The 13,957-nt window shown below is 34.4% G+C and overlaps 1 protein-coding gene across 1 annotated transcript in view; it reads left to right on the forward strand.

Annotated features, from left to right (window-relative positions):
• Positions 1 to 13,957, forward strand: part of LOC150105325 (serine/threonine-protein kinase unc-51-like) — a 55,380-nt gene continuing 41,423 nt past the window's right edge. The window contains exon 1 of the mRNA XM_090393929.1: positions 1 to 219. Within this exon, the coding sequence (XP_090250055.1) occupies positions 118 to 219 (102 nt within the window). The 5' untranslated portion in view covers positions 1 to 117. The remainder of the gene's footprint in view (positions 220 to 13,957) is intronic.

Here is a 13,957-nt window from a genome sequence, read left to right on the forward strand (position 1 = left end):
TTTAAAATTGCATTTTTAAGGAGGTCTGTGGTGGTTGCACGTGTTTGTGGAAATATTTATTGTTATTAATACAACGTCTTGTTATTATTATTTTATCATTTTATTTTAATTGTTGATATGGGAAAAAAGAGAAAGCAAGTAAATCAGTTGGAATGCGTAGAAAAAGTTGATGAAGTTCCATCCGTCCGAATGTCTGATGAATTACCGCCGAAGAAAAAGGTGATTATATATGGCTTTTCTATTTACACTTGCTTGAGAATTGTTTAACTGTCTGATGAACGATTTTTTGTTCTTTTTCTATGAATATTTAGAACTACCAAGAATTACCTTGCTTTGCATTTACTGTATAGTCATATCCCCCATTGGTCGACCAACCCTTGCCAGCAAAGGTTGGTCGATTGATAGTCTGCTACTAATGGCTCACGCAGAAAGTTAAGCAAGTTTGAACGCGGTTAGTAGTGGGAAAGTGATCAATCGTTTGATGCTGTGGCACATTCTCCCTCGATGAGTCTTTGAACTCCCTGGAGATGTCACATAATTGGTCGTAGATCAAATCTGAAAGCTTCCACCCTGGAAACTTATCTGGCTCTTTCTATAAAACAAACCACCCGTGATCACTGGCATACTCATGCATTTAACTGATTCAATGCAGAAAACAAATGGTTTATCAACCAGAGTAATAGCAATAGAGAGATTGCAGTTAGCATCAGAAATGAAGCTGTCACCATATCTTTTTAGCAGTGATTTATGAAACATCAAATCAGCCAAATGGTTTAATATCCATTTGACTGGTTTGTGTTTTATGTTGGTGCATGATGGTAGAATATTTTGTGTGGCTGCCGTAATTGTCTTTTGTTTAATGTGCAGTTATTAGATAACTGTATTATACAAAATAAAATTTATATTTTAATATAAAATATTTTGTCTCATAGCTAATATATTTTATATTTTTGATCAAAAACTAGTGTGAGGCTTTCTGTGGTTTTCATCATTATTAATTAACAATACCTGTGACTAATTCAGTAGTGATTTTATGCCAAAATTTTTTTGGAGTGAAAGACTCATCAGAAGAGAAGTTTCATATCAAGTATATTAATGTGTGAACTCTTACAACAGAAGTCTCATTATGAAGGACCCACTCCACTTGCAAATTATCTATCAATGATTTTAAAATTGATCCATACTCTTAGTTTTCACAAGATTTCCAGACAATGAATTCTTGCTCTCTTATTCACCACTCATTTGGACAACTTCCAGGAATGGCCTCCTACTCTTTTCTTCCCCTTGTTCTCCCATTTGAAATAGTATCCATATCTATTTGGTAATAACCTCTCAACAGCTTAAACATCTCAATTATGTCACTTTTCTATTTTCAATCTATTGAACTTTTGCAGATTGCATCTCTTCAATCTCTTCACATAGCTAATACAGTGGTATCTCGCTAATCCGAACTGCGGTTTCAAAAAAAAAAAAGTTTTATTTATTACGCATTATTATTTTGTGTACTATTATTTTTATTTAATAATTATTAATTTAACTATTATTATTATTTTTACAGTACAGTATTTTTTTCATACTGTCAATTGTGCGGCATCACGACAAACCTGTAGGCCTTTTTTGATTTATTGTGCATTCACGTTTACTTTTTTATACTGTACACAAACGTAAATTTCACAAACAGATGTTAGGGAATGGATTACAGGGAAAACCGAAAGTGAAAATCAAATCGAATGCTGAAATTATAAATATGACGCTACAGAATGAATTAGAAGACGTTAATGATGATAAAGAACTTGAAGAAAAAAAAGTAAAACAAGAAGAGGCAGTTGACAATTTTAATATGAATAATATGAGCATGTAAACAAATTCCCTGCAACTGTGATCTCTCCTATTTTGGACAAACTGGATGTTCTCGTGAAAAAAGAATCCAAGAACATCAATCCTCCATTCATCACGACAAACCTGAAAAATCTGGATTGGCTCAGCGGGATTGAAACTAACCACAACATCCTTTGGTCAAAAACTCGCCTCTTACATAGATCCTGTTATAAATTTGAACATTTATTCAAAGAAAGCGTAGAGGCCTTACTCCATCGTCCTAACCTGAATCGCAATGACTATATCTATATCAAAAATCTGGGAAAGTCTAATTAGAATAAGTCATTAATTCATATTAATTTTATGTTATTTAATATTATTAATTAATATCTTTATTTCAATCATGTCTCTGCTTAAAAATATTCCCTTTAATACTTAGTGATATAACATCACACAGCTTGTTCTATTTTTAAATGATCTATTGTTAGTATTCCACCGTGTATTTTTTTTTTTAAACTGTTCTTATAGTGCCACTGAAGATGGTCTGCTATTTCCAGACCGAAATATTTGTTAATTAAATATCTTTCTTGTGTTTACGTGCTTATATTATTCAGTCTTTATGTCACAAGTATCCTTAAAACATCAGTTTTAATATGTGTATAGAATGGGCTAAGCAGAATGATACGCTATTCCACAAAATTTTATTGCTAATTCAGCTCCGAGAAGAAGCATTCGAAAAAAGTTTAGCTTCCAAGAAGCAAAAGAAAATCGGTGACTTTTTTTACAAAGAAATAAAAAAAACTTTTTTGTGTTGTGTACAAGAAAGTGATTTTTTTTAAAGCATAAGTTATGTACTGAACTATACAATTTTATTAAATCAGAATCCTCAAAAATACAGATATATACAAACTAAATTTTTTACTAAAATAAACTTGTGTATTGTATTATTTTTTAAGTTTTACATTACAGTACAGTAGCTTTTTTTCCATCAGTTACTTCATTTATTTACAGAATTAAATTGATGTACCATTAGAATCTGATTATTTTTGTATTAAATGGTAGTTATTGTTGTCTCTTGGGGGAAAATTCACTAATCCGAACGAGCATGGCTTTTATTAGTTCACATTAGCGAGATACCACTGTGTTTCAATCCTGAGAGAATTTTTGTCACCTGCCTTTGCACCCCCCTTTCCAGTCGCTTCATCCTCTCCTTAAACCAGATCTGAGTGCAGTGCCCAAATGTGGCCTGAAAGAGCCTTATACAATGGAACTACTACTATTTTATCTGTGCTGATCAAAGATTGCCTCAGCAGTGGAGCTGCTGAGACAGTCTTTTGCAATTCAGTTCACTGAATTATATTTGCAGTATGTCCCTTGTATTTCAGATTTCTATCCATCATCACCCCAAGACCCCACAGTACTTCCATTTCGTCTGGTATAGTTCCACAAATAGAGATCTGAATTCCAAAGTTCAAACCTTATATTTAGCATCGTTAAACCTTCATTGCGCAGTCATTTGCCCACCTTAGTCAAACAGTAATGAGCTTAGCATAGAACCCTGTGATATCTCACTTGTAAATTTCCTTAATTAACCAAAAAATTTCCTTTCTGCATCAATTACTTTACTATTAAAACAACCAGATTACTAAGACAAGAGTGTCACCTTTCCATGCCCAGTACTGTATATTATCAGTTTTCCTGAAATATACACAGAACAAGTTTAATAGTCAAGTCAATAAATAATAAAATGAAATTAGCAATCACAAATTACATTAATATTACCAATCAGAAAATTTATATTTTTGACATCCAGTTATTATACCCCAATAATTAGTCCTGCTACTTTATATTAATATATTCATTCACAACTAAGAGTCCTGTTAATTTTTTGCTTGATCTATAGTTATACAGGGTGGCCATAAAATAACTTTACCTCTTTGGAGGCATCTGTAGCTAAAAACCAATAAACGGAATAAAACCAAATTTTATATTGAGACTTTTGAAAGCATGCAGAGATGATTTCTGCAAAAAAAAGATTTAGTACCAAAAGTCACCGAAAGGGTTAATTTTGGTGCTGATGGAGCCAAAAACAAGCAGATAATTACATTAAAGGCAGATAAAATGGAATAATAACATTTTGACGGTTTAAGCGACAGCCGCATCACTCCTTCCAGCTGGATATGTGGCATGTTACAATGATAATAGGAATAATAATAATTAAATTAAAACACAACTTGCGAGAGACAGAAATTAATATAGCAATTAAACTCGCAGGAAATAATGTTTTATTCATCAGAATCAGGGTCCCCTGGACCACATACACGATTTTAAATGTGCCAACCTTTCTTGTGTACCACAAATTGCATCTGGTGTGTGACATGCTCTACAGCTGAGCATAAGGAGTCGGATTGGATGTTCATAACAGCATGTTTTATGTTCAAGACATGTAAGTTGGGAATGACACCAACATACACAAAACGGATTTCAAATACCCCCACAGCCAAAAGTCACATGGAGTGATGTCCAGGGATCGAGGCAGCCATGCCGTCAGAAAGAACTGACTGATAAACCCTCTCATTACTGAAATGCTGGCGTAAAAAGCACTGTTCTGAACATTCAATGTGTGGCCGTGCTCCATCCTGCATAAAAATTATGGAGTCCAAACATTGTCTTTGCTGCAATCAATGCAGTGTCAATAAATCTTGCCAGTAATGGAGCAGGTTACAGGACCTGTAGGGGTAATACGTTCAAAAAAGTATGGTCCTATTATGAAATTGGCTGTGAAGGCCACACCACACAGTTACTTTTGGAGAATGCAGTAGTGCCTGCTGGATCGCTTGGGGATGTTCAGGTGCTTAAATTCTGCAGTTGTGAGTGTTGACTGATCCATTCAGATAAAAATGAGTCTCATCACCCCACAATATTCTCCAAGGCCAGTCATTGTCGACCTCCATTTAGGCAAGAAACGTTAGCACGAAGGTCAAGTCATGCGCTTATCATAATCTGTGGTAGTTAGTGCTTGCATACAACTGAACTTATACGGATAGAAGTGAAGCATTTTCCGTGAGATTTTCTAGACTGTACCATAAGCCATATCAAGTTTGCGAGCTATGGCACGAGCGCTTGGACCAGTGCTGGTCCCTGTGTCATCGAACACCTCAGTAGCAACGTATGTTACTAATTCTTGTAGAAAGGCTTATATGCTGGTTAATCATGATAACTAAATATTTAAGGAATTGACAGCATACACTAGAAATATAAATTAAATCAATTTTATTCGATATTTTGGCAACGTCACATTGCCATCTTCATGGGAACTCAAGATAAAGACACACATGCACGCAAGTACTACATAACAGCAAATGAGAAAAAGCGAGGAAGCTACCGTTTTCCTAAAGTCCTGATGGTGCCTCCTGACGACTATATTAGGTGTTCTTGGCCTTTGGGCTGAAGTTATGATATATGTTTCCCAAATTTGGAGCAGTCTCATGCATCCTAATTTGTTGAGGTTTGGCATGTTCCTAAGGGCTGAGGCTGATTCCACGAATAGTCTTACATATTTGAACTTGCTGCCTGGTGTATTATTGGGGCTTTCTTCCACCTTATTCTGTGGCGAGTATCCAGAGCATGGTCTGCAAGCCCAGAGTGGCTGTACTGGTGAAATCAGATGTAGTCCTTGTGTTCTGAGATTCTGATATTTGCTGTCCTGCTTGTTTGGCCAAAGTAAGACAATTTACAGCTGCAAGGGACCTGGTATACTCCAGGTAGGTCTAGGGGAAGTGGTTGGTCTTTAGTGGAGCAGATAAAGGATGCCAATTTTCTATATAGTCTGTAACAAGAGGTCAAGTCATGTTTTTTAGAATTTTGTTGATTTTTTCCGAGGTGCCTCGGATGTAGGGAATGGTGACGGATTTAGAGTAATCTTTTTTGTGATTTATTTTTTTGTGGGAGGGGGGAGGTGGGTTGTGGATAACTGGTTTTAGTATTTTAGGTGTTCTTGCGAGGAAGATGGAATAGGAAAATGGTAGCTTCCTTGCTTTGTTTCTCATTTGCTGTTATGTAGTACTTGCATGCACGTGTCTTTAACTTAAGTTCCCATGAAGATGGCAATGTGACGTTGCCGAAATATTGGAAAGTATATATTAAAGTTGATTTAATTTATATTTCTAGTGTACACTGTCAATTCCTTAAGTATTTAGTTAATATGTTACTGTCTCTTCTTGCACTGCTTTCTATCCTCTGCCAGGTATAACTCCTAGTGATCCAGTTTCTTCAAACTTCTTAATCGTAACTCTCAGTGCTACAGCTGACATAGGACCTGTATGCAAGTTATGAAGCCTTCTAAATTCTCGAAGGGGCGCTGCGGCATTGCACTGTCTAAGGTAAAACAACTTAGCAAGTAAAGCACGCTGAGACAAGGTAGGACACATATTGAGCACAATTCGTCAGTCATTCGAAAAACTGCCTGAACGTTCCCAATTCCTTTTTAAGTGGAGTTGGTGGCACTGCTGTCATGTACGCACAGTAAAATTTGCATAATCCTTTTTACCTGCGTTTACTGCAAACATTTGACTGCTTTGGTTCCACCAGTGCCAAAATTTCCTCTATCAGCATCTTTTGGTACTAAATCTTTTTTTTGCGGAATTCATCGAAAGTCTCAATATAAGATGTGGTCTCATTCCGTGTATTAGTTTTAGCTACAGATACCTCCAAAGAGGGAAAATTAATTTATGGCCACTCTGTATTTATTCTAGTCTTTAGATATAGGTTAGACAAAGAATCAACAAGCCTCTAAGTTGTGAATGAATACATTAATATAAAGTGGCAGGACTGATTATGGGGGGGGGGGTCTGACTTGTGTCCAAAATAGGAAAAAATTTTTTGATTGATAATCTTATTTGATTAATTTTTAAAATTATTTATAAAAGCAAAGTAGGATTAGACAGTTTAATTAGTTTAGAACATTATGTAGCTTACAGTAGCACAGTGCTAGTTGCTTTAGTATAATATAATGTATGAAGGACGTCTAGAAAGTAAGTTCCGATGGGCTGTCAGAGAAACAAAAATATATTTACAAAAAAAAACTTTATTGGAAATTAAAGTAGACATCTCTCACTACTTTTCTACATAATTTCTGCCATTGTTCAGGCATTTATCATAACGGGGGCACACAAGTTATATACCTTTATCGTAAAAGGTTGCTGCCTGTGACACAAATCACGTATTGATTGCTTCTTTGACCTTGTTTATCATCTTTAAACCCCAGCCTCCAAGGAAAGATTTCAGATGTTTGAACAGGTGAAAGTTGCTTGGTGCAAGGTCAGGACTATGTGTGGGATGATGGAATTGTTCCCAGCCGAAGATGGCGAGAGGTTGTTGTGTTGAATCACTCATTGCGTGTTCTCCATAAACCTAAATAATTTGGCGATGAATTTCAGCTGCTTTAATGTTCCTCAAGAAACAGATAACTGACCTAATTTCACATGCGGCAGGTGATTCGATTTTCTTTGACATTATAAACACACACCAAGAAGCGTACACACTGTGAGAATGTCTGAAAATGGCGGCAATGCCTTGCCTTGCTAAGAATCAACAAACTCATCACGCATGCGTACCATTGCAATCGCAGTTCTGCAGTGAAAATATTTAAAAACAGAACTTACTTTCTGGACGTCCCTCATATAATATATACATGTATATATTCTGAAGATGACCTTAATGTAAAGGTTGAAATGTAAAATGTGAATGTTATTATAGTTTCTTTTATATGGTGGTGATTCCATAAATTTAATATGGATACTGTTCAGTTACACTGAAATCCAATCGAATGGTTTGTCTAATCTTCAGATTCTTCTTCTTTGTCTATGATCTCTTATGCTTTTAAGCGTCGAGATTTTGCCAAAGAGATTTCCATGCTGTCCTGTCCAAGGTTTGTTGTTTTGCTTCTTTCCAGTTAATTCCCTTCTTTTCCAGTTTTTCTTTAATTTCCTTTTGCCAACCTTTCCTGGTTCTGCCTATGTTTCTTTTTCCTATTTTCTGGCTTTCGTATACGGTTTTTGCTATTCTTCCTTCTTCCATTCGATTGAGATGTCCAAACCATCTCATTTGAGCTTGTGTTATGAATTGATTCAGAGGTGCAACTCGAAGGCTGTCTCTTATGGTTTGATTTCTTATTTGGTCTAGTCTTGTTTTTTGTGCCACTTTCCTGAGATATTTCATTTCAGTTGTTTGTACTTTATTTGTGTTTCCTCTTGTTAAACACCAAGACTCACAACTGTATGTTAATGTTAATGTTGGTAGAAAGACCGAATGATATACTGCCATTTTGGTATTCTGGGTGACTTCTTTCTTATCTAGGAGTGGGCCTTTCATTGCATAGAATAGCTTTGTTTCCCCTCTTATCCTTTTGTTAATTTCTGTGTCTAGTCTACCATCTTCTTGATATATGATCCCAAGTATTTAAAGGAGTGGACTTGTTTCAGTTGATGACTCTCTATTTTTATTATGTGTTTTTGTTGATTTTTAGATATGATCATTGTTTTAGTTTTATTTATATTTATGATCATATTCCTTTTCTTGGTTTCTTCATAACAAATGTTGATATTGTACTGCAGATCTTCAGCTGTATTTGCTAGAATCACTATATCATCTGCAAAAGCCATGTGTGAAATCCTGGCTTCTTTCGGTTTCCTGTATTATCCTAGGTGGAATTTTTTTGTTTTCGTTTGGCATGCCATTAAAATTTCATCCATTACTATGATGAAGAGAAGAGCGTTGAGGATACAGCCTTGCCTCACTCCTACATTTGTTTCAAATTCTTTTGATCTATTATTACAGGTTCTTACATAATTTCTATTACTTTTATAGAGGTTTTGTATGGCTGCTATTAAGTTATCTTGCATCTTGTTTTTCTGTCATGTTTACCATATTAAGTGTCTGGGAACTCGGTCAAAGGCCTTTTCAAAATCTATAAAACATGAATGTAGTTCTTTTCTATATTCCAATGTAGAAAGTATTTTTAACTTGAGTATAATTATGTTAAAGATACCAAGCAATTTTAAACCTGGTTTTACTCCATTTTTCCCAAGTAAGCAAACAGACAAAAATGTCAAGTTTGCACCTGCAAGTGATGCAAGACTGGCTGATCCTACAGGTAGTGCTAGACCAAGGCAACTCGTGGTAGAGGTGGAACAAGCTCCGATCACTAATCTTAATATTTACCCTTAATGCCAAAACACATCTCCAAGAAGGGGATGTATGATGTTTTGTATTAAAGGCAAGGGGCCACTACCCAGACCGGTTTCGACCTTTTTTTGAGGTCTCATCAGTGGGAGCTAGGCTAGGAATACCAAGATTTAGTAATACAGAGCTTGTAAGTATTTTACCAAAACAAGTTACCATAAGGTGTTTTAACCTTATTAAATAAAAATCTCAGGAGGAGATATAGATGTAGAAAGTATTTTTACCTTGGGTATAATTATGTTAAAGATACCAAGCAATTTTAAACCTTAACATCTATATTCCAATGTTTTCTCTGATATTTGTCTAAGACTGAAGATAAGATCCTGCGTGCTTCTATTTTTTCGAAAGCTATATTGCATTTCATCCAGTGTATCCTCTATTTGATTCCTAAGCCTCGCTTCTAAAATATGGGCATATAATTTTCCTGGAACGCTTAAAAATGAAATTCCTCTATGGTTTTCACATTTGCGGTTGTCTCCTTTCTTAAATATAGGGATTATTATAGCTACTTCCCAGTCTTTAGGAATAATTTTCTTTTTCCATTGAATAGGTGTAAAAAAAATTTCATGGCTTTCGTTCCTAAATTTTTTACCATTTCTGGTGTTATTTGGTCATGGTGTGCTGATTTGCCCAGTTTTATTTTATTTATTGCTGTTAACAGTTCATTTGCATGAATTTCTTCATTCTGATCTTCTATTTTGCTTGTATGTCTTGCTCTTAGGGTTCTATTTTTTCCATGTCCTGCATCTTCCAATAATTCTTGATAGTACTGTTCCCAACTTTCCATGATGTCTTCAGAATTTGTGAGTAACTTTCCATCCTTATTTTTGATAAACTTTATGGGGCATTCTTTCTCTGACCTCATTCTTCTTAAAACATTATAGAAGAGTTTTTGGTTTCCTTTAAAATTTTGTTTTAAAGTATGTCCGAAGTCTTCCCAGCATTTTCTTTTCACTTCTTTCACTAAGGTTTTAACTTTACTTCTTTGGTTGTTGTCGTATAGTTCACTATCAACCTGCAACTTTGATGTTATATATCTCATCCATAATTGCTTTTTCTTTTTAATTTCTTCTTTTAGTTCTTCAGTCTACCAGGGTGTTTTATGTTTCTTCTGTTTATTATTTAATGATACACCAAAAATTTCTTTGCTTGTTTCTAGAAGAAGTGTTTTGAACCTGTACGTAAATTTTCTACATCTTTGTCTTCATATATCTCTTTTCCTACTTCTTTCATCTTCTCTTCTATTTTACTTTTATACTCAATGGCTGTTTCTTCTTTCTTTAGTTTGTAGTTCTTTATCTTAACATTTATTTCCTTGCTAGTGTTGGATTCTGATTATGTAGATATTAGAGTAATTATTATTTGCTTCAGAATCCAAGATGATCTTCCATCACGAAGGCTACATTTGTAAATATTATTTAATGTAAATAACTTAAATTATAATTTGATATCATGTAATTACCTTAATTATATCTAATATTTAATTGTTTAATCAAAGATATGTGTTAATAGTAATAAGATTCTGTATTAAATATTATTAAGCTATTTTATTTATTGTTATGTCAATATTATAACAACTTGTATTTGTAATTTAACTACGCATTTATTGAAATGCAAATATTCTATTTATTCTTGTTTGTGAAAGTTTAACGTTATGTAATAACTGAATGTAGTGGTATAACCTTATGTAACATTAGCAAAAATGTTTACGTTTATTTGTTGTCATGGAAACGCGTGAAATAAACGAGCGCGAGTGGAACAGAGCGAGGGCTGGAAAAAGAATAATAAAAAAATATAAGAGGTAACGAGAGAGTTGGGACGGAAACTTGGAAGTGAAAGGAAGCAAGGGCATAAACTAGAGAAGTAGAAGTAAATGAAAGGTTCTTAAGGGCAGGAGTTAAGAGGATAATTTTTATAAGTGAGCAAGGACGAAGTGAATTTTATAGTTAGCTGAAAGTGAAGCCAGCAGTAATAATAAAAGGGAAATTGATGCTGTAATCGGATAATATAAAAAGCTGGACGTTCAAGGAAGAATTCTGAATAAACCCAGTTGGTCTAGAATTGCAGCTTATTTCCGATTTGCCCTAAGGAGAACCGCACAGTGTTTTAATTAGTTTATGAGTGGTAATAAGGATAGTTGAAGTACCCTGCAGTCGATGTCTGGATTTCTGAAGCGTGATTGATAGTGTTTTAATTATAACTGTGGATAAGTCTTGTAGATGTGTTCTTAAGTGAAATAAAAATAATTTAAAAGTTTGCTCACAACGTATTTGATGTACTAGGAACTATTTCCGGTAAGGACTATCTTAGTGTATTATTTCAATGCTTGAAGAATTGAGTGTTAATTACGCTACGCTTAACCTAACCTCAACTGTGGAAACTCTTCATGATTGAGAGTTGAAGTTAAGAATTGTTAGAGAGATATTTTCAACTATTAGTGCCTGTGATATTTTGAACTTATAGCATGACTGAGAAGTGTGTGAAAACTGATTAGATAGGAAGTTCTATTATATTTATATGTGTGTAGGAACTTTGTAACTCAGAAGCTGAGTTACAAAGTTCCTAAGTTACAGGTACATATAAAGTGTATGTGAAGGCTTGGAACTAATGTGATTGACTTGGCTTAATGTTTGACTTGTTTTTATTGTTTAAATTAGAAGTAGAATTTATGTATGTGTTATATAGCTTATATTAAATGTTTGTTTTTGTTAATCAAAAGTTGTATTTTGCCTGAATCTCTTTTACTACACCATTCATAAAATATTCGAACCAAAGCGGGTAAATTTAGTAAGTCAAATATACTCGGCCAGTATATATATTAAGGAGAAATAGTTGAGGGTTGATTTTTCTTCAAGTTTACAGAGTGGCACAGTCTTTAAATATAAATTTTCTCTATATTTGAATTAGAAACCAACTAGCAACTATTTTTAGGTTAAGAACATCGTAGTAAATAACATGTCGGATCCAAGGTACAGATTAAGACGAAGTAGGATCCAACACTAGCTACTTTTTCTACATTTTTCAACTTTTATTTTATGGATTGTTTCCAATACTAATAAGTAGTGGTCACTGCCTATTTCAGGACCTCTATAGACTCATGCATTTTTTGTATACTCCCAGTATGATCTGCTTATGATGGTGTAGTCGATTATAGATTTTTCATTTCTGCTGGGCTCTTCCCCGGTAAACTTATGGATTTGTTTATGCTTGAACATAGTATTCGCTATTACTAAATTATTTGTAAGGCAAAGATTTATTATTCTTTCTCCGTTATTATTCCGGGTTATTTCTCCTCGTGATCCCAACACTTGTTTTGTTTCCTCATCTACTTTATTCTCTACCCGGCCATTAAGGTCTCCTAGTAGTATGATATGCCCTTGAGCTTCTTCAATTGTTTTTTGTAAGAGTTTGAAGAATTCATCTTTAATTTCTTTATTAGCATTATCGTCTGGGCCATATGCTACAATTACAGTGAATACTTGGTTGTCTGATTTAAAATCTATAATGATTGTCAATACCCTTTCGTTTATTAGTTGTCATTTAGTAATATATTCTTTGAGATCTGGTTTAATTATGCAAGCTACCCCTTGTTTTCTCCATTCTCTTGGGTTTACCACTGAATAGAAAAGTATATACCCATCTTTCATTTTCTGGCAACCTTGACCTTTCTTTTTTGTTTCTGTGACTGCTAGCAGATCCAATCTTGATTTTTTTAAATTCATTTATTAATTTGTTCTCTTTTCCATGTAGACTTTTAACGTTCCATGTTCCTTATCTCGTGTACCTTTTTCCTCACTTTGTCGTTAACCATTTAGGCAGTTCGGCTATCTCTTTGTTATTTCTTTTAATGGGTGAAATTTTAAGGTGTGCAGGGGATTATCCTTCAGCACCTGAGTCTGGTGGTGGGGCTGCCACCTTCAAGGCCCCCAGACTGGCCTATGAGGGAAGTGCTATCCTGTTGGTCTGCAGGAGGTATTTTTTTCCCCTCCTACCCTTCATAGTAAACTACGACGAGCATTCCCTGATCTGCCACCAGGGGATGAGCCCGATGCGGGTTACAGGTGTCCCCACACGGGCTTCAGATTCTTATTAGCATCAAATGTAACCACACAAGGTGAAAAGTCCTTATAAATACAGCTTCAGAAATATCACTTAATCTAATGGTTACAAAAAAAATTTTTTTTTTACTCGTGCATGTGAATTGTAAAATGTATGCGTGTATTCATATATGTAATAATATGTTATAGAACAAATTTAAAGCCAAATTTAAATTATATGCAATAATTCGTAAGGTCTGGAATGTCTCTTTGTTCCCGTAATATTCCAGCTAACTCGCTGCACCTAACATATTAAACAAACATCCAGTACGATCAGGTAGTAATAAAAACAAAAAATGTCATTTTACCACTAACCTTTTTTTTTTTTTTTTTTCCCACTGCTTGCTAACTAATTACCATTCTTCCATGACAAGAATTTGTTTATTTCACTCTGTCATCTATCAAAGTACACTGCAGCTGAGTTTTGTAAAGAAATTATGTAAACAAATGCTTCTTTCGATTTTTATCTGTGCATCTCATATAATGGACCGTTTTTTTCCTTCTGATATGAAATATCTGCAGAAACATCTAGAAGAAGACTCACTACTGGAGTCTTTGATTTCCTCTATTAATTTTTGTGTAACTATCAGAAGAACCACTATTAGGTGTTTAGTCAGTAAATGGTGTATTGAATTTTGATTTATAATAGGCTGTATTAAAAATGCACTTTAGCTTTGTCAAATATTTTAGAATACATCTGTCTTTGGAAAGCAGTTAGATGTTAAACTTTGATTGAACAGAATTCCTAAAAATTCTGAATGTATCACAGTTTAACAAGAAAAAAAAAAAAGAGGGATGGG

The sequence above is a fragment of the Typopeltis vanoorti genome, chromosome 6 (genome assembly GCF_054136105.1).
Source record: "Typopeltis vanoorti isolate ZY-2024b chromosome 6, IOZ_Tvanoo_1.0, whole genome shotgun sequence".
Lineage (NCBI taxonomy): Eukaryota > Metazoa > Arthropoda > Arachnida > Uropygi > Thelyphonidae > Typopeltis > Typopeltis vanoorti.